At 40.5% G+C, this 26,192-nt stretch overlaps 1 protein-coding gene and 2 long non-coding RNA genes across 3 annotated transcripts; 1 reads left to right on the top strand and 2 right to left on the bottom strand.

The window, feature by feature from the left end:
• Positions 1–13,113: 13,113 nt before the first annotated feature.
• On the bottom strand, positions 13,114–15,982 carry LOC134207199 (uncharacterized). The gene is made up of 5 exons (XR_009978361.1): positions 15,467–15,982; positions 15,210–15,396; positions 13,826–14,034; positions 13,359–13,470; positions 13,114–13,281 (listed from the first exon to the last, which is right to left on the bottom strand). It is a non-coding gene; the product is annotated as an uncharacterized LOC134207199 (long non-coding RNA).
• Positions 15,983–17,551: 1,569 nt separating this feature from the next.
• Positions 17,552–24,455, bottom strand: LOC134207194 (uncharacterized). Its single transcript, XR_009978360.1, has 3 exons — positions 24,336–24,455; positions 24,127–24,265; positions 17,552–17,716 (listed from the first exon to the last, which is right to left on the bottom strand). It is a non-coding gene; the product is annotated as an uncharacterized LOC134207194 (long non-coding RNA).
• Positions 19,010–20,770, top strand: LOC134218386 (uncharacterized). The gene is made up of 3 exons (XM_062697320.1): positions 19,010–19,682; positions 19,733–20,463; positions 20,609–20,770. The coding sequence occupies exons 1-3, from the start codon at positions 19,010–19,012 to the stop codon at positions 20,768–20,770; spliced, it is 1,566 nt and encodes a 521-aa protein (XP_062553304.1).
• Positions 24,456–26,192: the final 1,737 nt, after the last annotated feature.

The following is a 26,192-nucleotide window of genomic DNA, read 5'->3' as shown; positions in this document are numbered from 1 at the left end:
CACGTTCCGCTAAGGCGAGTTTTCCCTTCTTTAAGAACAGACATTGCATACCATCAAAGCATGGTGGAAAGCGTTGGTTGCTTGGGCATTTATTAATAGCCTTCGAATCACGAAACTGTAGGTTCCGACGCTCATACGAAAGAAAAAACCGATTCACCTGCGGATCTACGAAGTTTGGCGTCCCCTTCCTTACGACGAAAAAGTGCATACGATGAATGAGGGTCCTGTCTAACCGTTCGCCGCATACACCTTGATGAACAACTCAACGCGCACATGCGACCGTCTGCGAATGTGAAACAGTACTGAGAGCAAGCAAATATCTTCAGGGAGGTGATGAGAACGCTGCGCTGTAAAAATAGAGGACTGTGGATTCAGAAGCACTGGGTAGTCGTTGAGCGAATTTCGCGTGCGTTTTTTAAAAACATTGTCATTAAATAGAATTTAGAACATTATTATAATTATGAAGTGATTATGTTAATGTTTCACTTTCTGTAAATATATTTTTGAAACATGATTGCACAAACTACGCTATTTGAATGTTAATAAAGGCTTTAGGTTGTGTATCCTGCCCCTTTTAATTTTAACCTGTTACGCTGCACTGTGGGCCATACAAGAAGGTAGCTGAAAATATTTTCTCACTTATTTCTAAGATTATTGTCTAAATTATGAGAAATACATGTTTTGCATGTCATTAATACTTTTAAAGTCTCCAAACTCTATGGAATATCGTCCTTCGATCTTAATGGAATATAGCCCTTTGATTTTCGAGCGTTACATATGCATTGCAGTGGTCTACTGATGTGTTTTTAAATATAGCACTGATCTGTAGAAGTGTATAGAGTGCATACTAAAAAATTGCCCCAGACTCGATTGAATATCGGCCATTACCTCTACAAGCGTAACTGGTTTTGTATGAAAAAAAAAAATAAACGGGTATAGTAGAATATAGTAGAATAGTAGAAGAAGAAAGAAGGAAGAAGGAAGGAGGAAGAAGGAAGAAGAAAAGGATAGGGAAGAAGGAAAAAAGGAAGGAGGAGAAAGAAAGAAGGAATGAGGAAGAAGAAAGGAGCCAGAAGAAATAATGCAGAAGGAGGAACGAAGAAGGAAAAAGAAAGAAGGAAGAAGGAGAAAGGAAGAAAGGATAAAAAGGAAGAATCAAGAAGGATAAACTAAAAAAGAAGAATGAAGAAGAAAAAAGTAAAAAGGAAGATAAAAGAATGAAGAAGGAAGAAAGGCAGTAAGTAGAAGAAATATGGCAGAAAGAGGAATGAAGAATGTGAGCAGTTAGTGGAAGAGAAGAATGCAGCATGGGCGAGATTGCTGCAACACGCACGGGCGAAGAGACGAGATATAAAAGGCGCGGAACAGACAAAACTCGATTTTCCGGAGAAAAAGCGCCAGCAGGAAGATCGAGACCGTGACGAAACGGAGCAACTGTACCGCGCTAATACACACGAAAGTTCTATGAGAAGTTAAACCGTTCACGGCGCTACGTGCCACAGCCTGATATGTGTAAGGACATAAACGGAACCTTCTTTACGAGCGTGAGTGATCCAAAGGTGGCAGCACACGAAGAACACCTGAATGGCGATGTGGGACGAAGATGGCGGTATGGTGATACCGGAGAACGCGCAGTATATAATCTTCCGGCCCGGATCTCCGGAAATCCAGGAGGAGATTGGCGGTTGAAGAACAACAAAGCCCCTGGGGTTGATCAACACCAGGAGAGCTTATAAACACGGTGGTGAACTGGCTAGAGCGTGCACTGGGTCATTACCAAGAGGGAGGAGGAAGTTTGCCGCAGAGTGGATGGAAGTGTCGTGTCCCATCTACAAAAGGGCGATAAGCTGGAGTAGCAACTACCGCGCAATCACATTGCTGAACGCCGCCTACAAGGTACTCTCCCAAATTTTATGCCGTCGACTAGCACCAACGCAAGGGAGTTCGTGGGGCAGACCAGGCGTGTTTATGGGCGAACGCTCCACCACGGACCAAGTGTTCGCCATTCATAAAGTACTGCAGAAATGCCGCGAATACAACGTGCTCACACATCATCTATTCATCGACTTCAAAGCCGGCATATGATACAATCGATCGGGACCAGCCATGGCAGCTAATGCACGAACACGGTTTTCCGGATAAACTGATACGGTTGATCAAGGCGACGATGGATCGGGTGAGTGCGTAGTTCGAGTTTCAGGGGCATTCTCGAGTCCTTCGAAACCCGCAGAGGGTTACGGCAAGGTGATGGTCTTTCGTGTTTGCTATTCAACATCGCTTTGGAAGGTAATACGAAGAGCAGGGATTAACACGAGTGGTACAATTTTCAATAAGTCCGTCCAGCTATTTGGTTTCGCTGACGACATAGATATTATGGCACGTAACTTTGAGGAAGATGGAGGAAGCCTACATCAGACTGAAGAGGAAGTTAAGCGGATCGGACTAATCATCAACACGTCGAAGACGAAGTACATGATAGGAAGAGGTTCAAGAGAAGACAATGTGAGCCACCCACCGCGAGTTTGCATCGGTGGTGACGAAATCGAGGTGGTAGAAGAATTTGTGTACTTGGGCTCACTGGTGACTGCCGAAAATGACACCAGCAGAGAAATTCGGAGACGCATAGTGGCTGGAAATCGTACGTACTTTGGACTCCGCAAGACGCTCCGATCGAATAGAGTTCGCCGCCGTACCAAACTGACAATCTACAAAACGCCCATTAGACCGGTAGTCCCTCTACGGACACGAGACCTGGACGATGCTCGTGGAGGACCAACGCGCAGAGTTTTCGAAAGGAAAGTGCTGCACCATCTATGGTGGGGTGCAGATGGCGGACGGTACGTGGAGGAGGCGAATGAACCACGAATTGCATCAGCTGTTGGGAGAACCATCCATCGTTCAGACCGCGAAAATCGGACGACTGCGATGGGCCGGGCACGTAGCCAGAATGTCGGACAGTAACCCGGTGAAAATGGTTCTCGACAACGATCCGACGGGCACAAGAAGGCGAGGTGCGCAGCGGGCAAGGTGGATCGATCAGGTGGAAGATGACTTGCGGACCCTCCGTAGACTGCGTGGTTGGCGACGTGTAGCCATGGACCGAGCCGAATGGAGGAGACTCTTATATACCGCACAGGCCACTTCGGCCTTAGTCTGAATAAATAATAGGAATGAAGAAGGGAAGAAGGAAGATGGACGAAGGAAGAAGGGATGAAGAAGAAGGAAGAATGAAGAAGGAAAATGGAAGATAGAAGGGAGAACAAGGAAGAAAGAAGAAGTAAATAGAAAGAAATAATGCAGAAGGAGGAAGGAAGAAGGAAAGAGGAAGAAGAAAGCAGAAAAAAGGAAAAAGGAAGAAGGAAGTGGGAATAAGGTAGAAGGAAGAATAAAAAAAAGAAGGAAGAAGGAAGAAAAAAGAAGTAATAAAGAAGAAAGAAGAAAGAATAAGGGATAAGGGATAAAGAAGGAAGAATGAAGCAGGAAGAAGGAAGAGGAAGATAAAAGAAAGAAGAAGAAATAAGAAAGGAAGAAATAAAAAGAAATAATGAAGAAGACGGAGGAGGAGGAGGAATAAAAAAAAAAGAAGGAAGAAAAAAGAAGTAAAAAAGAAGAAAGAAGAAAGAATAAGGGATAAGGGATAAAGAAGGAAGAATGAAGCAGGAAGAAGGAAGAGGAAGATAAAAGAAAGAAGAAGAAATAAAAAAAATAATGAAGAGAGGGAGGAAGATGAAGGAAGGACCAAAAAATGTAATCGTTGGCTCCAATTCTTAGCTTGTAGGGTCCTCCACAAGATTCCTAATGTCGTAAGTCCCCCCCACCAGTAAGCACCTACGCCTTACCCTTCCAATACTCATTGAACCGCCTTACTGAGGGCGTATCACAGCGGTTCTCCGAAAAGATTTGAGCTAGTTGTTTACTTAAAACATTGTTGATTTTAATCCAATAATTGCCATTGCCTATTAACTGCAGTTTGAGCACAGATCACAACTCGTTATGTTTAGATTATTTGTCCTAATGGATACCCTGCGCGGAAGGGCTACCAACTTCGACGAAAGCTAGCATATCAAACTTTAACATTTCGTTGTCTCTTCTAATTTGGAGGAGAAAATATATAAAACCAGAATTCAAGGTTCAGATCTCTCTTCTTTGACGTGCGACTACCGTAGAAAACAGTAGAGCGCGCCGTTAAAAATGAATCTAATTTTGTTCTAGGGCAGTGCAGAAAAAAAGAATAAGAGTTCTCAATAGTTTTACTATTGATATAGCTAAAGAAAAGGTCCCAATTCGGACCTTTTCTTTTCTTTTTGGTGAGGTCTCTGGTGTTCCGGAGCTTATCGTTTCCGTCTACAGCTCGCGCGTCAAAGCACCGTTGTTACCGAGAGTTATCGTAGCAACGTGGTATCGTCCTTCGAGAACGCCATCTTGTAGTCAGACGTGCCTGCTACACACCACGATCCGCCATTGCTCCGGGCTAAAGCATATCCCAACATCGACATCCGCTGCATCCGTCAGTGACCAGCACGAGCCCCGCTGGAGGGCCATAGCCTTTCCACGCGCACACCATCCCGCTTGACCGACATCCGCTGCATCCGTCAGTGACCAGCACGAGCCCCGCTGGAGGGCCATAGCCTTTCCACGCGCACACCATCCCGCTTGACCGACATCCGCTGCATCCGTCAGTGACTAGCACGAGCCCCGCTGGAGGGCCATAGCCTTTCCACGCGCACACCATCCCGCTTGATCGACATCCGCTGCATCCGTCAGCGACCGGCACGAGCCCCGCTGAGGGCCTTTAGCTCCACCCTAGCGAACCGTCACCATCGGTATCCGAGTGCATGCATGAAAGCCTTTAGCGCGTCGTAGAACCTTGAAGACGTTGTCACCAAGCCGCCTCGAGTCAAGTTCATCCAATAAGCTCGGCTCTAGGGTTTCCCAACCAGTTACGGAGTGCGAAGCAGACATCGAGCCAAAACATGGCGGCCGACGGATTGGACCGTCACCACACAAATTCCGCAAGTACACTCATGTAAACGTCTCTCTCTGTACTAATCCTCTCAATGGGGCAAATAAAATGAGTATAATGTAAACCTAATGTGGTGGTTAGGATTATTTAGAGCAAGCACTCCCTAATTATTTATATACACTCTTTTATCGCATTCGTACCTAAAGTGGTATCCAAGCCTCGTTCTCGATAGTCTACTTCAGAAGTTCTTCTATACCTTGAATTTCGAATTAATTATCAAACATCCGCTCCTACAAATGGTAAGTGATTGGCAAAACCAGGAATGAAATGATGCTTACTGAACAAGCGACCCTATGCTCGACAAATCTCCTTCTCAAAGTATCTCCTTCTGAGCGGCTTAGGAGCTACAAAAAGCAGAAAGAAAGAAAAAGGAAGAAGTAAGAGAAAATAAGGAAGAAGGAAGATGGAATATGGAAGATGGCATAAGGAAGAAGGGAGAAAGAAGACGGAAGATGGAAAAGAAAGAAGGAAGAAGGGATAAGGAAGAAAGAAGAATGGAGAAGAAGGAAGAAGAAGGAAGAAGGAAGAATAAAGAAGGAAGAAGAAAGAAGGAAGAAGAAAGAATAATGAAGAAAGAAGGAAGAAGAAAGAACGGAGAAGGAAGAAAGAAAGAGGGAAAAAGGAAGAAAGAAGAAGGAAAGAGGAAGAAAGAAGAAGAAGGGAAGATGGAATATGGAAGATGGAGGTTGGAAGATGGAAGATAAAGGTTGGAAGATGGAAGATGGAAAAAGAAAGGAGAAGGAAGGAAAAAGGAATGAGGAAGAAAGGAAAAAGAAGGATGAGGAATTAAGAAGGAATGAGAAAGAAGGAAGAAGAAAGACAGAAGAAGGAAAAAGCTAGAAGAGAAGAAAGAAGAAAGAAGGAAGATGGAAAAAGAGGAAGGAAGAAGAGAAAGGGGATAAGGAAGAAAGAAGATGGAAGAAGAAAGATTGAAGGACTAAGGGATAAAGAAAAAGGAATAATGAAGAAGGAAAAGGTTAAAAGGAAGATAGAAGAAGGAAGAAGAAAGAATGAAAAAAGAAGAAAAAAGAAGGAAGAAAGGAGGGAAGGAAGGAAGAAAAAGAAATAATGAAGAAGGAGGAAAGAAGTAAGAAAAACGAAGAAAGAAGAAAGAAGCAAAAACAGTTAGTACGAAGAAGTTAGATAGAAGAAGTGAGAAGAAAGAAGGAAGAACCAGGAATGTGAAGAGAAAGAACGAAGAAAGCAGAAAGAGGCAAAAAAAAAAAAAAGGAAGAATGAAGAAGGAAGAAGAAGAAAGGTGAAGGAAGAAGGTAAAAAGAAGTAGGAGAAAGGAATAAGGAATGAGGAAGAAGAAAGAAAGAAGAAGGAAGAAGGAAGAAGACAGAATAAGGAAGAAAGGAGAAAAACGAGAGAAGGAAGAAGGAAGAAAGAAGGAAGAAGGAAAAATTAAGGAGGGATAAAGAAGAAGGAAGAATAAAAAAGTAAAAAGGAAGATAGAAGAAAGAAGAAGGAAGAAAGAAGAAGGGAGTAAGGAAGGAAGGAAAATAGTAATAATGCTGAAGGAGGAAGGACGAAGAAATCAGAAAGAAGCAAAAAGGAAGAAGGTAGAAGGAAGAAGGAAGAAGTAAAAAAAAGTAGAAAGAAGACGAAGAAAGTAGAAAAAAGGAAGAAGAAAGAAGAAGGGAGGAAGAAGTAAGAAGGACGAAGAAAGCTGAAGGTATGAAAAAGGAAGAAGGAAGATGGAATAGGGGAGAAAGAAGATGGAAGAGGGAAGAAGGAAGATGAAAGACGGAAGAAGGAAGAAGGAAGATGAAAGGCGAAAGACGGAAGAAAGAAGGAAGAACGAATAAGGAAGAGAAGAGAAGAAAGAAGGAAGATGGAAAGAGGAAGAAGGAAATAAGGGAGAAAGAAGATGGAAGAATGAAGAAGAAAGATGAAAGAAGAAAGAAAAAGAAAGAAAACAGAAAGAAAAGGGGAGAAGGAAAATGGAGGAAGGATTAAGGAAAGAAGAGGAAGGAAGATGGAAGAAGGAAGAACAAAAAGGAAGAAGGAAGATTGAAGAAGAAGAAGAAAGAAGGAAGAAGAAAGATAAAGAAAGAATACAGAAAAAAAAGGAACAAGGAAAATGGAAGAAGGAAAGAAAAAGAAGGAACATGAAGAAGGAAGAAGGAAGGAAGAAGAAGGAAGAAGAAAGAGGAAAGACGAAAGAAGGAAGAAGGAAGAAGAAAGAATAAAGAAGGAAGAAGGGAGAAGAGAGAAGGAAGAAGAAATAAGAAAGAAGGAAGAAGGAAGAAGGGAGAGATGAGAAGGAAGAAGGAAGAGAGGAGAAGGAAGAAGGAATAAATAAGAAGGAAGAAGGAGGAAGGGAGAAGAAAGAATGAAGAAGAAAGAATGAGAAAGAAGATGGAAGAAGGACGGAGGAAGAAGGAAGAAGGAGGAAGGAGGAAGGAAGAAGGAAGGAGGAAGAAGGAAGAAGGAAGAAGGAAGAAGGGAGAAGGAAGAAGGTAGAATGAACAATGAAGAAAGAAGTAAGAAGAAGGAAGAAGGAAGAATGAAGAAGGGAGAAGAAAGAAGGAAGAAGGAAGAAGGAAGAGGGAAAAAGAAAGAAGGAATATGGAAGATGGAGGATGGAAGCTGCAAGCTGGAAGCTGGAAGATAGAAAATGAAAGATGCAAGATGGAAGATGGAAGCTGAAAGATGCAATATGGAAGATGGTAGATGAAAGAAATAAAGAAGAATGAAAGAAGGAAGAGTAAAAAAGAATGTAGAAAGAAGCAAGAAGGAAGAAGGCAGAAAGAAAAAGGAACAAAGAAAAAAGAAGGAAGAAAGAAAAAAGAAGGAAGAAGAAAGCAGACAGAAGGAAGAAGGAAAGAAGAAGAATGAACTAAGAAGAAAGAAGAAAGATCAAAAAACAACTAAGAAAGAAGAATGAAGAAGTTTTTTCTCAGTTCTTAGGTCCCTTTATCGTCCCTTTTCCTAATTCTCATTTCTCACTCTTCACTAATCGTAATCTGAGGTTAAATTTTTTAACTGGCTTCGGTCAAATGTCAGGTGATGGTTTAGCTGTGCTCAAAATTATCCGTCATCAACAATGTTCGGTACCGACGACCACCGCGATACGACTTAGCGCGACTGAACGGAACGATTGGTTTGACGTAGAGAGCAGACAGATTCTGGAAGAGAAGGGCGCAGCGCGGGAGGTCACGTTGCAGCAAGGGACCCGGGAACGTGGAACGTGGAAAAGAAACGCCGCCTGGAAGTGCGAGAATATAGAACAACTGTGGCGTTCTCAAGAAACACGCAAGTTCTATCAAAAGCTCAACGCATCACGCAAAGGCGTCATGCCGCGAGCAGGGATAGCGATGGAGAAGCATCTTGACGGACGAACGTGTGGTGATCGAAAGGTGGAAGCAGCACTAGGAAGAACACTTAAATTGCGTTGAGCGTACAGGCAGTGAAAATCAAAGCAGCGGAAGAAATGACTACGTCAGTTCAGCTGACGATGGAAGCCAATCAGCTCCACCTTGAAGGAAGTTAAGTATGCCATCCAACATCTAAAGACCAATGAGCCGCTGGAAAGGATGGTATCGGAGCTGAGCTCATTAAGATGAGCCCAGAAAAGCTGACTACTTGCCTGCACAAATTTATAGTTAGAATCTGGGAAACTGAACAGCTACCGGAGGAGTGGAAAGAAGGGGTCATATGCCCCATTTACAAAAAAAAGCGACAAGTTGGAGTTTGGGAACTTTCAAGCGATCACCAGCTATATCGCCGCCTACAAAGTGATATCCCAGATCGTCTTTCGTTGTCTGTCACCAGTGAATGAGTTCGTGGAAAGTTATCAGGCCGGATTAGTTGGCGGCCCTCCGACAACGGACTAGATCTTTACTGTACGACAAATCCTCAAACAATGGGGTAAATACCAGGTCTCAACGCACTATCTGTTCATCGATATCAATGCGGCATACGACAGTATAGACCGCGTAGAGCAATGGAAAATTCTGGACGAGAACAGCTTCCCTGGGAGGCTTACCAGATTAATCAAAGCAACGATGGATGGTGTGCAAATCTGTGTGAAGATTTCGGGCGAAAACTTCAGTTCGTTTGAATCGCGCCGGGGACTAAGACGATGGACTTTCTTACCTGTTGTTCAACATCGCGTTACAAGGTGTCATGAGGTGAGCCGGGTGTAACAGCCGGGGTATGTTTTAAAATAGATTCAGTCAATTTATTTGTTTCGCGGATGATATAGACATTGTCGGCCGAACACTTGCAAAGGTGGCAGAATTGTACACCCGCCTGAAACGTGAAGCAGCATAAGTTGAAATGGTGGTGAATGCATCGAAGACAAAGTACATGCTAGGGGGCGAAACCGAGCGTGACAGGGGCTGCCTGGGAAGCAGTGTTACGATTGTTGTCACGACTGGGATACATTTCAGGTAATCGATAAATTGGTCTACATTGGATCCTTACTAACGGCTGATAATAATGTATGCAATAATGGAACTCCATCAGGCCCTGGAGCTTTGTTCATTGCCGGGGAATCAGCCACCACAAATAACTCTTCAATCGTCACCGGAGCCACCATTTCGGCCGCACCCAAAACGCCGTGTGGTACAGGCGCCACGGACTTGTGGCTCGGGATGGAAAGAGTACCTCGATATTCCTCGCCAACCTATCCGGGACCGTTCGAGAGGCGAAGAGCCCCCTTTGGTCTTGGCCATCAACATCCTGTAGACGTCGCCTCACGGTTTCGCGTTGGCTGACACTTTCGCATAGGTTGTTGAAACACGCTCTATTGTTGCTCTTAATGGCCTTTTTCAGGGTCAGTTTCGCAGCTCGAAACACTTACGGTGGTCCACGCTTACCTACTCGGTGCGGGAACGTTGCATCCTTCGTCTAGCCTCAAGACAGGTTGATCGAATGGCTGCAATCGCGGCTCTCCAGCAGTATACCGGGCGTCTGCCATTTCTCAGCAGGGCTTTCCTCGACATGGTGGCATCGCGCGCGCGTGATGGGATACCTATCAATGCATCCCGGCTTAGACATCGCCAGGGCTGTGGTGAAAACTTCGCTGTCGAAATGATTAGCCATCCATCCACGAGCCTGACAGGGATCCCCCGCTCTCGGAAGTTTCACGCAAAAGGTGATCTTAAAGCGAGTTACTAAATGTTCACTATAGGTTTTGCCTTCATCCACCCTCCAGTCCATGGCTGTCCCACTCCACTGTCCAAGCGTTGAAACCTCCCGCTATAGCGACGGGCTTCCGACCTACTATATAGAGACATTTAGTGATAATTTCGAGTAGTTCTTGCCTGTTGTTTTACATTGCGTTACAAGCCGGGTGTTATTGCCAGTCAATTTATTTGTTGCGCGGATGACATGGACATTGTCGGCCTACCTACTATATAGAGACATTTAGTGATAATTTTTAGTAGTTATGGTTGAGTCGATCGAAAATAATTTGATAACCGTAAAGTCAAATGTGACTCAATATCTTACATCGCAATAATAATTTTGACCATATAACATGCTGTTTTTCATTATGCGGGAATGAAATGTATTAAAATAGTTTACATTACAGGAATTCGTGAGTTGGAAACATTTGAAGCTCATAAACTCGGAGCAGTTCTACGTACAGCGATACAAAGCTTACTGATTTCCACGATAATTTGTTTGAAATGTAACAAATTGAACTAATTGCATAATGGCTTATTCAGACTACATATACTTCAAGTGAGATAAATTCTATGGGAAAATCAAATAGGGTAAAACGTCCTATCGTTGTGGTATGCCCTAATGTTGCGGTAGTGTTAAAGAAGTCCATTCTGGATATAATAGCATTGCAAACAATTGTGGGTACGCTAAAACTCTTCGGATTAACGACTAAAACAGCTTTTGTTTGACAAAATTCCGTTCAAAACGATGAAAAATTAACATTTTTCGTTGAAAATTTGAATCCTTTGAGCCTATTATTGCGGTAGAAGAGAACTTATTGTTGCGGTATCGCTCTCCATAAGAATTACATGCAATACCGCAACAATAGGACTGACCTTCAAAAAATATCGCAACGATTAGCAACTGCGTCCTATTCTTGCGGTAGTTTGTTTTTCTGGTGATAAAAACAAAACAACATAACTTCAGCACAATTGACGTAATATTTACGAAACTATAGTTAACGAGCATCCTATTCAACTACTACAATGTGGAAATCGACCAACAGGTAATTTTCGAAGAATTTTTGTAATCAATTTTGTTTCGACACGGTGCTTAACCCCTCCATAATAGGTCGTTTTACCCTAGTGCACAATTATGTGTCTATCATATAGCATTGATTGAAGAAATTAGTTCAATGTATTAGATATAGAATATAGAGTTGCGCAAAGATGTTTATTTAGAGTATATTATGCAATGTTTAAAAATTACATAACTCTGAAAGGGGGAGGGGGGCAAGAAATGTGATCTTTCATACGCAAAAATATTGTTTGTAAAGAACTACAGTGATCGTTCGCTAATTGGGGCACGACACCACTCCAACTAGCGAATGCCGTTCGCTAATTGGGGTGTTTTGACTAGCGTCAATGTTGTTAACTTTTTGCATTGAACAAAGGAAAATGTACGCGCCAGAAAATATCGATCCCGTCAAATTGGGAAACAAAACGTCATCACGTTTTTGTCATCACATTCTGACGTTTAGCTGCATTTTAAATTTGTATTCGCCCAATCGATTGTTTGACTTATTTGAGATCAACTTTCCCAAAGAACACATATTTTTTGGCTCCGCGTATTTTTAAAATTTAAAACAAAAATCAAAAAAGTGCTGTTTTTTAAAGATTGGCCTAATTTTGAACGAACATCGGGTGAATTTTTCAGGCCGGTTTACACGTGCAGCACTTTTTTGGTTTTTGTTTTCAATTTTATTACAGTGACTATAATAACAGTGTCGTCAAGTGTCAGAATTGGAACAGAATCGTCTGTCAGTTCCATACAAATGCGCGTTCCAAACGAGCAGGAGACCTGTCAAACGTGGCACATGACGTTACTCTTCTTATACACTGTGCCACCAAAGTACTCTTTAATGGGTGAAAAAGTACCCATTATGAAGTTAAATAGTTCAACTCATTAAAAGAGTAAACGTCGTTTACTCATTAATGAGTAAACCGTTTGTACGTCAAACTAACGAGTGATTTTTACCCACTAATGAGCAACAGCGTTCCTGGACAATAAGTAAAATTTACCCCTTATTATTTTCAGAAACAGCTACAAGAATTAAATATTCCATCAATCGAATAGTAAAAGAAATTATTTATGGGGAATATAATCGTATTTTTTATTAAAAGTATTTATGAACGGCATAATGATATACATGAACATGAACTATAACATGTGTGCATCGTTTTTGCACTGATGGATTGGGATCTCACTTTCACTTTCCCAACAGTATAAATATGATCTGACTATAGTAGTCTAAGGCGATTCCAAAAAATCCGCCAAAGAGGCTCCTTTTTCATCACTGAATCCAGCGGTTTACAGGTATGCGGTTGATAAATACTGCCCGGATAAAAAATATGATTAGAATATTATAAATTTTACTGTTACATCACCAATTAAAACATAGAAATTACCATTGAATGTAATGGAATTTTAACAACTAAATCACATCAGAGACAATTGTTTTCCACGATTAAATGAATGGTAAATGGGACTTCTACAATAAAAAAGGGGGTTGTTATGTATCTTTACAATAAAAAAATCGAAAAATTTTCATACAAAATTCAAAGCAAAACAATTGATTTAACGGTTCTTCAATGGGATGATTTCGAAGGCCAAAACAATAGAAAACAATGTGTTTCAAATGTGTTTTCTCAAATTATTTTTATTGTTTTACAGTAGAAATACAATGAGATTTTAAATAAATTTCACTTCAATCTCGACTTCAATATTACAATAAAAATACAATTCAATTTAATGTTGTACAATTTATTTTATTGGTACTTGATTTCTTGATTTCAATTTAGTTTGAAACTTTATTTGTAATCAGTAAATTTAAATTTTGTTTAATTTTTAATATATTTTTAAGATAATTCTACTTCAATTTTAATTAAATTCAATTCAGCTTTAATTTAATTTTAATTTGATTTTAAAATAATTTCAATTTAATGCAATTTAAAATTATATGAAATTTAGAAAAAAAAAATTCAGACCGGGATTCATAAACGTAGATTTCAGTCGCCAATGATCCAACCGGATATACTCACTGAAGCCGCTGTAACTAATGCCGCTCGAATTTTTTTTTCCTGTGGAAGACGTAAATTATAAGATCATGTCAGGTTTCTTACAAAAAGTATAAGCCGAGAAGAAAAACAAAAGTTACCTGTTTAATTTTTTATTGTATCCCGTTGGTGATATAGCTCGATGATAGTCGCCGAACGATATTGAATCATCAGTGATGGGCATGCAGCAGTGTTTTATCATTAATTCAATTTCTGAAAAGGAACAAGGATACATGTTAATAAAAAATCTGCGAACTGCTTCGGCGGTGTAAATCAAGGGACCCCTTCCTGAAGGTCTTTCACGTAAAAATCAATAATGCTATTAAGATTACACTAGGCACATACATTCCAAAACTGATACTTTTCATAAACTTATGAATATTATTGCTTTTTGGTATGGGATCATTCATCAGATGGCATAATGAAGTGTATTGATATTTTCGAATAGGTTGTTGCTTATAAGGTTTTAATTTATAACTTTTTTCTTTACGTGTTGAAAGATTTATCCCACATCAAAATGATCCGGTATCATGATGATAACACTATAGATACCTTGATAGATACTCACCACGGTACAGCGGAAAATGATCGGCCGTCGCTTGCTCGCAGAATCAGTATTGTCGGCGTAGCACCAACTTAGAATTTGGAAGTCGGGACTTCCGAACCGAACATTCTTCTCAAATTTTATCTGTCAAACTAATTGATGTGTTGTTTAGCGCATCTTTAGGTGAATCCAGCGCACTACTTCCGAAGTTGGGAGAAAATCTGGATCTGGATCTGTATCTGGAGAAAAATCCAACTTCGATATAAAAAGCGTATTAACTTTGTACCGGATAGACGATTATAAAAAGAACACTTCGTTTACTTCGTCTTCTCACTAATCACAAACAAAATTGTACACGCTCATCTAAATCCAGTCATTCTCCAAGTAAAATTAAAAGTGAAAGATTTTTAAATTTAAATTGATCAGAACATGAATATTTCAAGACCTGCAATTAAAACATATATTTGAAAATCGGTAGAATCGGTTTTTCATGTAATAATGAAAGTTATTGTTATTTTATTGTTTTCAATTGTTATTCCATCAACATAATGAATCAATGAAATATTCTAAAATTATATTTTTATTTTCTTTAAAACGGATTATCTGATCACCGAGATGGAATAATTTTATAATTTGTTTAATTTTTGGATGAGCAATATAAAACATAAGCGAACAACTACAATATTATAGAATGTATCGGTCACATTTAAATCACAGAGAACAGACATGGATCCTCGAACAAAATTTCGGTAAAAAAGTGTGTAAAGATTTAAATCGCACCTCAGCGCCGCCAACGCAGGCTGCCCGACATAAAAACTCAATCTCACTAAGTGATGTCGTTGGCATACACTAAATAAACAATGTAGTGCTGCCACCTAGGAGCGATTCGGAATGAGCACTAGCGCTAAAAAGTAAAACACAGCAAATTTTAACCATATTCATCAGCACACTAGCACCGAGCAACGGGGGCATAACGACATACTTCAAAATGACCAGTTCAAACTTTTACACAAGCACGCGAATGAAGATGAACGTCTGTTCTCTGTGTTTAAATGTATTCAAGACAAAATTTTCAAAACGACTTATCTGCTTTTGTAAACAAAGATTCAAACGACGATTTGACGAATCTGATAGCTCTCCCACGCAAACCAACACCATCAACAGGTAGCGGAAACCTTCACCTACCTATTGGTGGTGTTGGTTTGCGTGGGAGAGCTATCAGATTCGTCAAATCGTTGTTTGAATCTTTGTTTACAAAAGCAGATAAGTCGTTTTGAAAATTTTGTCTTGTATTGTACTTTTAAAATAAGTACAATAAAGGATTTTTACAACCGTGAAAAATCTACAATAAAAGTACAATAGATTGTATTATTTACCATACAACCAATTGTATTCCAATGGATCATACCATACAAGGAACTGTAAATTTTTATCCGGGTGGCTTCATCATTCATCGCGAAACAAATCCTGTGTGGCCCCAACATTTGTATACGGCGGTACAGAAGTATAGAGGCGAAATCCCATCCTGTCTGGTGATGATTTGTTTTTGTTCCCCGACGACCATAATTTAACAAAACAAATTGAAACGCCGTTAGCTGCAATACCAAATGATTTAATTCCCTTTAATAACGCAAAAAAACTAAATTGAGCGAAAATAAAACTTACATTCAATCCACACGAAACCTCGTACAGCTCGTTCAGCTTCTCCGCTTTTCCTCTCGATTTGGTTGTCACAAAAAAATTAAGTAGATTTTCACTCATTAATGGGTAAAATCTTTTAACTCCCAAATGAGGTAAAAGTACACATTATCAAAAATTTCAAAATACCCATTATTTTGACAGCTCCATATATTATGCATCTCGAGATAAAATAGAATACTGCGATTTCCTGCTGGTTGCTTCTCAGGTAATCGCAACGGTCACTAAACACAACAGAGTCAATGAAAATCTCACCCACCGTATGCACTTGCCATGATAAACACTGTCCATGTACTCAGTGACTCCGGTTGCCTCTCACTAATACAATCGAACACTGCTGTCATTTCGCGAAAACCACGTGGTTTTGTTTTGAGCGGGAAAATTCTGCCTATCTTTTAACACGGCGGCTATCTTGACGTTTACCTTCGCAGTCGAGCCTGCGAGTGTAAGACCGCCGCAGCATTCTAGAAAAAGATAAGCGCGACAATATCATGAAAAAAATGGGTCTTTTCAACTCTTTAATGGGTATTGTCGAGTTTACAGTGTAGGACTCTAAATTTTATGACTGGTCCGATTCGTGAATTGAAATCAAATTAAACTTAAAAATGACAGCCCAAAAATTTTCAAATAACCCAAAATGATTAGATTACTTTTGACCTGGGTGCTGCGGATAGAGCCGCTTTTCTGCTCTCAAGCGAGTAGAGGGATATTTTGAAATCAATCCCATAAGCAAAATTATTTTGCAGTTTTTTTGTTGTCAAACATTTTCCCGCTCTTCGAATTTCTCTTTCCATGCTGCATGAAGGCGCACAAATGCGCGAGACTCTATATGACTTTACGATGGTTTACATACATTCCTGCTCCAATCAGCTGTTGAATTTCGGCAAATTTCGTAACGAGTGCTATTTAATTGCATTCCTACTAATATTAAACTCGAAATATAATGTGAAAATATTTGTTACAAAGAATACAAAACTCAATCTAAATTTATTTCGATTTTTTTCACAAATAATAACAATACTACTCACACGAACATAACCACAATCTTCAATGTTTGGCTCCGGCACAATAGAAAAGTTTGGCTTCAGTTTGACAACCAAATCGATTCTATTCGCACCACCCAGCTTTTGACAGATATTTAATCATTTTCAATAGATGCTTTGTTGGTCTTGCTGGGTAGCACCAGCCTTTTTCATGACTGGGGGATTTCATAATTTTCGAACTGTCACTTTTAAGTTTAATTTGATTTTAATTCGCGAATCGGACCAAAGCTGAAAAATAGTTAGAGGCTTCAAAAAATATGGGTTCTTTGATAAAGTTGACCTTAAATAAGCCAAAGAATCGACTGAGACGATAAAACAAGATACAATTTTTGACAGGAAAGGTCAATTAGCGAACGTTCACTGTACAGAGGTAAGAAATTTATTTTAAAATTAGTGAGAGGCTCCCATAAATATGTGTTTTTTTAGAAAGTTAACCTTAAAGCAAAATATCGACTGAAAATATAAGAAGAAGACAATGCCCGAATAGAATGGTATTATACGATTATTTTTCTAGCTATCATTTTTTGAGTATTGAAAATTAAAGTAGAATTGTTTATGGAATCATTCGAAATACCGTACGTTAATCATACCATGTATGATATTTACGATAGGCTTTATAATATTCTGATTTTGGATGATACATTGAATGGGTTGTTAAGTATCGTTACCATTCAAAAACATCAACTTTTTCATATATTTTTGCGAGGAAATTTTACCATGAATCATTAGTTTATCTTCATTTTTTGTTTCTAGTGATTATTTGGGTTATGATAATATTTGACAAAAATTTTAACTCGTTTGATTTTTCCCAACGGTTGTGTGTTTGATTTGAATTAAACGCTGTACGATAATCGTTCAATTATATGATTATTGCATTACAATACGTTTAATATTATTTCACATAATACCGTACGGGTAATATTCACATTCGGGGTTTTTTCAGTTCATAAATAAGCCAACACTAAAAATTTAGTATTATATATTTTATTTATTATTTTATATTGCCTTTTAGCATTTTTCTTCTTCTTATTTTCCAAGAACGATTGCCATATATATATTTAAATTCTTGGAAGAATATGCTCTTTTGTTAGCTTCTTTTGATTTAAAATTTCAGCTGGTCCTCCAATATAATTTAATAACATTTTATGTACCGATGTTTAGTCAATAGTTTTGCCTGCGAATTATACAAAAAACAAAAGGTTAATTCATTTAGTGGTGATGGTTCGTTTCTTACGGACTATGATTTATAAGTATCAGGGTGCTAACCCGTAAGACACAAGACAGGGATTTTATATATTTGGGATAACGCTGCAAATCCGGATTCAATATAAATGGCAAATGATAGCAAACCAATAGTTGAACGCTGGTTGGAGGTTTATTACTGTGTGGGTGATACTCTTCTAGTAAGCTAGTCGAATCATTGACTAGCTTACCCTATGTACTATGTACTCGTGGTGAGTGCCATTTGAATATGCTCATCGCAGTAGGCCGTGAATACCGTTTGACTACGCTTATCGCAGCAGGTCACGAGTACCACTGATATACACTCATCGCAGTAGGCCTTGACCAGCACCACACTTTCGATTGCTGACCGCCACCCAGGTAAGACGTGCGACAGCCATCTCCTGGGTGATTCCCTTTTCGGCCGGTACCAAGCTATTCACAATGGCGATCCTTAGCCAGCGATTTTATTTCTTTAATATTTCTTGAACCTAGAAAAGGAATCACCTAGGAGCAGTGGTTTTTTTTTGTGATACGTGTTTTTGGTTTTTGACTGATTTGAAGAGCGGATTGTGTGAATCGCGCTGATACAGATAGGTTGGAATTTGGGCGTGATTGACGAGCGGATTTAAAAGTCGCGCATCACAAGCGGGCTAAACAAAAAACCGCGCTGCCGACCTAAGTGATTATGCATCTATTGAGCGGATCAGATAGATCGCGCATTCATTGAGTTGCTTAGAAAAATTGTGCAATTGAGAAGCGGATTTTGCAAAAATCGCGCAAAAACAAAAAAAAAAGCGGATTGAAAAAATCGCGCATTGGAAAGCGGATCAGGAAGGTCGCGCATAGAATAGCGGATCAGGAAGGTCGCGCATAGAAAAGCGGATCAGGAAGGTCGCGCATAGAAAAGCGGATCAGGAAGGTCGCGCATAGAAAAGCGAATTCAGAAGATCGCGCATAGGAAAGCAGATCAGGAAGATCGTGCATTAGGAAAACACCAAAACAATATATTATCTCACGATATAACGATGTTTCGTCACATTACCCAAAATGGTTCACACTACATTCACTGTGACAAATTTGCTCACATTTTTTTTCTCAAATTCAAATCGTAACAACCGAATGACATGAAAACCTGAAAGAACACTTTTGTTATATGTGTTTGTACTCATAAGAATGTTTCCCATTCTCATTGCAGACAGCGTAAAATAACTTCTCCAAACTGCGAATCAGAAAACGTAACGTAATGGCGAATGAGGGAAAATTTGTCCGACCGACGGGTAGCCTGTCTAGCGATGAAGACGAGAATTTGACCTCCGACGAATCGGACCGCCAAACCAGTAGTAGCGAGGCGATGGATAATAGAAACACCCAAAGCGTTCATAGCGACACCAGTAGCTACACAGGTAGTGAAGCCGATGATTCCGAAATCGATATGACCAACATACCCACACTGCCATCTAATGCTTCACTGGTTGACAATCCGGTTCCCGACGGCGCTTCGATCAAAAACACCGGACAGGAGCAAGTCAGAAATGCGGAGCGAATGGACCGAATGGAGAAAATGATTGCGGATTTAAGCTGTGCCTTGAATCGTTTCAAACCCAATCAAAACCCAACATGGAATGTACATACCGACAACAACTGGAATCTAGTTCACGATGATAATCCCAACGCAAACGTCGGTGAAGCCTCTTTGACTCGTTCTCAACCCAATCAAAGAAAAACATACAGCGAAAACCCAGAAAACAGCTGGGGCCTATCCCGCGATGTGAACTCTGACCAAAGCGCCGGGGGTGCGACCTCTTCCAGTATCCGTTGGGATTACGTTAAATCTTTTCCGAGCGGCATCGCCACCAATAAGATGTGGGAGGAGTGGAATCGCTACATCGAAAATTTTGAAGTAGCGGCTTCACTCAGTAATGTAAGCAACCCCTGCTAAGAGAACTCAGCTACTTTTTTCTTTCAGTGGGCAACGAACTGCAGGAAATCATCAGAGCCGCCAAGCTACGTCCGAATTTGACAAATCCGGATTGTTACATGACATTTGTCGCTAACATCAAGAAATACTTCCGTTCTATGACAGATACCGCCGCTGAACACGAAGCATTCTCAAAGATGAAGCAGGAGGATGGCGAAGCAGCCGTTGCCTTTCATGCACGGCTGATGTGTAAAGTTCGATCGTGTAACTATAGCGCAGATGATGAAGACAGATTTGTGAGAGCACAATTGCTCTCCGGGTTACGGAACCGCGAATTGGTGAAACAAGCACGCACATATGGCTATGAAACAAACTTCATTGTGCAGTCGGCCACCAGGGACGAGGCGTTTGAAGCAGAGACCAGACAACATACCTATAGTGCGTACGAGGTGAACAGAATATATGATCGAAACAGAAATAAACGATTCGCTGCAGACCACCGACGTGATGAGCCTACAATTAAGCGCCGCCGAAGTAACGAACCGAACCAGCGATCTCAAGAACAACACCAGCGGCGATGCACACGATGTTTCTTGTTCCGCCACCGTAACGGCATGTGTCCAGCGTTAGGTCGCAGCTGTAACAGATGCGGCAAGCGAGGGCATTTCGTAGCAGCCTGCCGACAGAAACAAGTAAATACTATGCAACGTGAACGAAACGACAGATCCGTGGACAGAGTAGCATTACCAAATGAAGATATGTACGAAGATAACAAACAGGTACTGAATAATTAATTGTTGTAGCGGAAATATATTCCACTTATTTAAAATTGAATTGTAATTGGAAGAACCAAGAACTGAGAAAAATAAAATATTGTAAACATGCTTATACCAACCACATACATATTTCTTTCATCCGTCATAGGAAGTCAACGCGCTCTCCCTAGAAGATGTGCTGATCAACTGCTCTATTGGTTCGTCTAATCCAATACGATTCCTAATAGATTCTGGAGCAGATGTTAACGTTATCGGTGGGAAAGATTGGGAACAACTGAAGCGAGATGTCAGATCAGGAAAGCAATACTAGAGATGATCGATAAAAGTTCAAGTAATAAATTGCATGCCTACGGAGCACAAGAATCAATGATCATCGAATGCAGTTTTAGAGCAAAAGTCATGACTGTAGAGTCCGTTGGATTACCAACGTCAGCTATTTTCCACGTAGTACTGAAAGGAGGCAGATCCCTCCTTGGCCGCTCGACAGCTAGCGATATGGGGTTACTACAAATCAACAACATGATTAACCAGTGCGAGGATGAAGGAATTTTTCCGAAAATGCCAGGAGTAGTTGTCAAGTTCAGCGTGAACAAAGATGTTCCACCCACTAAAAAGTGCCTACTACAACGTGCCAGCTGCATATCGGTAAGTAGAAGTACACAAACTTTCAAATAATTCGAAGTAAATTTCGAGAGTATTCTACCTTAGGCATGATTGAAACCGTAAATTAGAACAGTAATGCTCAAAACTTATCAAACTCAAATACAGCCAGTTTGTGCAGCTCATTTTTTAAATCGAGGGCTACTGTTTCGCATTAAGCCTAAGCTGCAATAAATAAACGCTTAGCCTTCTACTATTTGATATCACTATTATGCTGATTACAGGGAAGCTGCACGCACAAGGTTACACGAAATGGTGGAACGGGGCATAATAGAAAAAGTTACTTCTGCCCTAACTGGATCAGCGGCATGTCCGCTGTGGCCAAAGGCAGTAACGACTTCAGACTGGTGGTGAATATGCGCGCTCCCAATCGTGCGATAAACCGTGAGTACTACAGACTCCTTGCTCGATGAAATGAGGTAAAATTGCACGGTGCACAATACTTCTCGAAACTGGATCTCAGTAATGCTTTCTACCATCTCGAACTATCAGAAGATTCGCGCGATTTAACCACCTTTTTGGCCGAAGATGGGATGTATAGATTTACTCGTCTTATGTTTGGTGTAAATTGCGCACCAGAAATCTTCCAACGGGAGATGGTAAGGATTCTAGAAGACGTGGGTAACGTCATAGTATTCATCGATGATATTCTCATCTTTGCTGATACTCTGGAAGAACTCCGCGCTACGGTTACCAAGGTGCTAAAATCTTGAAGCAAACAACTTAACGTTGAATACGACTAAATGTGATTTTGATAAGACCAGATTGAAATTTCTCGGCCATGAACTCGATGCCGAAGGTTTTCATATAGACGAAGAAAAGATCCAAAGTGTACGCCGCTTCAGGGAGCCATCGACCTTGTCTGAACTACGCAGCTTCTTAGGGCTGGCTTCGTTCCTAAGTCCATATCTGGAGGATTTCGCGAGACTTTCGAGTCCTCTATGGGCAGTAACCACTTGCAGGACATGGTCATGGGGACTGGAGCAGAGTGAAGCGTTCAAAATAATAAAGCAGCGCATAATTGATTGCACCATTTCATTGGGATTCTTCTCCGATAACGATCAAACTATTCTGTATACCGATGCCTCACCGGTTGCCCTAGGCGCAGTTTTAGTACAGAAAAATACGAGCCAAGCAGCAAGAATAATTAGTTTCGCCTCTAAATCGCTCACACCCACTGAAAGGAGATATCCCCAGAATCAAAGAGAAGCCCTGGGTGCGGTGTGGGCGGTCGAACATTTTTCTTACTTTCTACTCGGTAGGCACTTCACGCCCGTACCGACGCTCAGGGAGTAACCTTCATCCTCAACCGATCTCGAGAGGAATCGAAAAAGAGCATTGACACGCGCCGACGGTTGGGCATTGCGGTTGAGCCCGTATAACTACGATGTTGAATATGTCCGCGGAATGGAGAATATTGCGGACTCATCATCGAGGCTCTACAACGGAGAAGATGACCCATTCGAAGAGGAAGTTAGTCCGTGGGAAATTGCGACATTGGAGGCCAATTCAGTTGAGTTTCTGACAGAATCTGACATTAGAAAGGCCACCGAAAAGGATGAAATATTGTTCAAAGTTATCGGTGCTCTCAAATCTGGAGAGTGGACTACGGAGCTTCGCCGGTATCAAGCGGTGGGAAATGATTTAACTATCCGAGAAGGAATTCTCATCAAGCTAGGTTGTGCCATCATACCGAGAGCCCTTCAAGAACGAGCTCTGGAGGTTGCGCATGAAGGACACCCAACGGTTTCGAAAATGAAAAGCATCATGCGGCAACGTGTGTGGTGGCCTGGCATGCCAGGAGACATCTCAAAGTGGGTAGAATCGTGTAAGACATGCTGTTTGAATGGAAGAGCAGAAAGACCTACACCAATGGAACGAGTCTTCGACCAGAAGACCGCATGGGAATCAATAGCTATGGACTTTAATGGTCCATACAGCAAATACGGAGGAATTCTGATACTTGTCATAGTTGATTACAGGTCCAGATATATAATTGCCCGGCCTGTGAAATCGACCAGATTTGAATGTACCCGGAAAGTTCTTGAAAATGTGTTTGAAAAGGAAGGATACCCAAGAAGCATTAGAACGGACAATGGACCACCATTCAACAGTGCGGAATTCGCTGATTATTGCAAACGCCGTGATATCGCGCTTTTTTCGACACCTTTTTTCCCACAACAGAATGGGCTTGCAGAAAGTTGTATGAAGCTGGTAAACAAGGCCATGAACACTGCAATTGAGAACAATACTAATTACATCGAAGAATTAGGCAACGCCGTTAACGCCCACAACGCTGCTGAGCACAGCGTAACTACAGTGCCACCCGAGGAAGCAATGTACGGCCGGAGGATCAAGCGAGGATTACCATTGATCCAACGGGGAAGGACGACCTTCGATGAAGATCAGTTGGAACGCAGAGATCGCGAAGGAAAGCTAGCAGGAAAAATTCGAGAGGACAAACGCCGTGGAGCTCGTAAATGTAGAATCAAGCCGGGAGACGAAGTAGTGATCGAACGACATATGCGCGTGAAAGGAGACTCGCGTTTCTCCCCTACGAGGTATACAGTAGTTCAACAGCAGAACGGAAATCTTGTTTTGAATAACGATAAAGGAAAAACTACTAAACGGCATGTGTCACAGACAAAAAAGATTGGTACTTGGCGTGACTCTCGCATCCGAAAAACTACTGACGCATCTACAAATCCCGAAAAGGATCATTACGACACACCTATTGATTCATCAACAGCGGGACCAGAAATACCAAAGCAACGTCCAACCAGAGAAAAAAAGATTCCGTCATATTTAAATAACTATCTCCGATCGCTTGAAAGAAAATAGTTCTTAATTGCAATAATTTGTAACCAATGCTGAAAATATGTCATACACCATCGAATAAATAAAACGACTGAATTATTTCTCATTACATCTCTGTTCTTGTCTTTGCAAACAATGACCAAATATTTCACAATACTGTATGTGCGAGTTACCATTTGTGCTACTTACTGTTCTCAAACTATTTCCAACTCCTTTAAGCCATACACAAAGGCAAAGCTATCCATAGTTGGATCAATCCAATACTACCGTTCCGTAAGTTCTGCAACCACCGCAATCGATTACCCAGCTTCGACGAGTTTTTTTTTGTCTGGTAGGTAAGAGAAGACCGTTATATTAAAGAAGGAAATCCAAAAAAAAAAAATATCATTTCAACTTACTTTCATTTTATTCGGCCTATTGGTAATACACGATATAAACTGCTTGAAACACTACCGCACCAGACATCAAAAGCCCTGATACGGATTAATATAAAAACAGGATGAAAGTACATAAAAATCAAGATAAAAATCGATAAGTTAAATCGACAATTTGAACAAAATTATTCACGGCGACGGTTTTTGAAAAACTATACCAAACAAAACAACAAACAAATGCCTTGACAATGACAACGGGACAATTCCAATGCAATGGAACGATTATAGCCGTTATAACGGCCTCGAAAGGCCTTTTCCATATGAAGTCCACGCATGTATAAAGAAACCCAAAACATTCAACAATTTACCCAAAATTGAGCAATTTATAAATTATGAAACCAGTACACGTAAAGAAAAACATTCTAACATTTGATAACCAACCTTTTCTTGCAGTCGAGAGATTTTTTTTTTATCGTCAAACGAAATGTTGCCATGATTGAAATCAAAATAATAACGAGTGTGATTGTACAACCAATTTATAGCTTTCTCAATCTATGTTATTATAATGACATTTGGATTAAACGAATATAGGCCTAATAGAGAATGAAAGTGAAGACCATGTTTCGATACAATCAGCCAACCCTTCCACTGAACAAAATTCCAATTAATTTATCAAAGCCAAACAATTTCTTTGTTTTTTTTTTCGAGAAGAAGGTAGATGTGTGGGTGATACTCTTCTAGTAAGCTAGTCGAATCATTGACTAGCTTACCCTATGTACTATGTACTCGTGGTGAGTGCCATTTGAATATGCTCATCGCAGTAGGCCGTGAATACCGTTTGACTACGCTTATCGCAGCAGGTCACGAGTACCACTGATATACACTCATCGCAGTAGGCCTTGACCAGCACCACACTTTCGATTGCTGACCGCCACCCAGGTAAGACGTGCGACAGCCATCTCCTGGGTGATTCCCTTTTCGGCCGGTACCAAGCTATTCACAATTACAACTGGTTGTGATGCAATATGGGAACATCGGATACATTGTGCTGAGGGCTTAGTGTATCTATCAGTGTTCTGGCATCCTGAAACGGTCTGTTTTAATACCGTTGTGTTATCGGGTCCACATAAGATCTTAATATTTTACTTTTCGCACACCACATATATTAAAGAAGGTCCGTCAAAGAGATTCTTACCTTCGCAGGCATATCCTCGCAGTTCAGCTGAATCCGCTGCAAGATTCGCTAGCGCAGTTACCACAAACCTAGTTGGCGATTAAAAATAGATTTACTTCCCGATTTGATATAAAGTTTTCACCTCGATTTTCACTTACATGCATTTTAATCCTTTTTTATGATCCAGTTGTTCTTTCGCGTTCACTATTAGTTTTTTTTTGTTTTACCGCTATTTTTTAAAACAAAAAAAAAATATGACCGTTGGCTCAAGTCGAACAACTGCCGCTGACAGAAATGTGTTTATAGCACTAAAAATAAAACAAACTGAACCCTGCAGTCGTGTGTAAATAACAACCCAGATCATATCATTAATAATTCTTTTACATTTGATTATTTTTCATTTCTCATTCTAGTAATCATTATTACAACATGTATAATCCGACAATAATATTGTATGATCAGGTCGGTAAATGTATTAATCATATAATTTCACATATATCATACAGCCAATAATGATCAAACGTGGAATAGAAAACGTATAATATTAACCGTTCGGCCAACGATTTATTTCTATGCGGGTATTTTTCGAAAAGGTCAAGTTTCAAATTAGGTTCTGCAGCGTCTGTATCTAACCTCAAACTGATGACTGATTAGCAGTACTTCGCGTTGGACTTGGGGGCAGCCAACCAATCACAAACTCGATCCTT

This window comes from Armigeres subalbatus, chromosome 1, assembly GCF_024139115.2.
Source record: "Armigeres subalbatus isolate Guangzhou_Male chromosome 1, GZ_Asu_2, whole genome shotgun sequence".
NCBI classification, from domain to species: domain Eukaryota; kingdom Metazoa; phylum Arthropoda; class Insecta; order Diptera; family Culicidae; genus Armigeres; species Armigeres subalbatus.
Note: the sequence above shows the minus strand (reverse complement) of the source record. Positions and strands in the feature narration are given on the sequence as shown.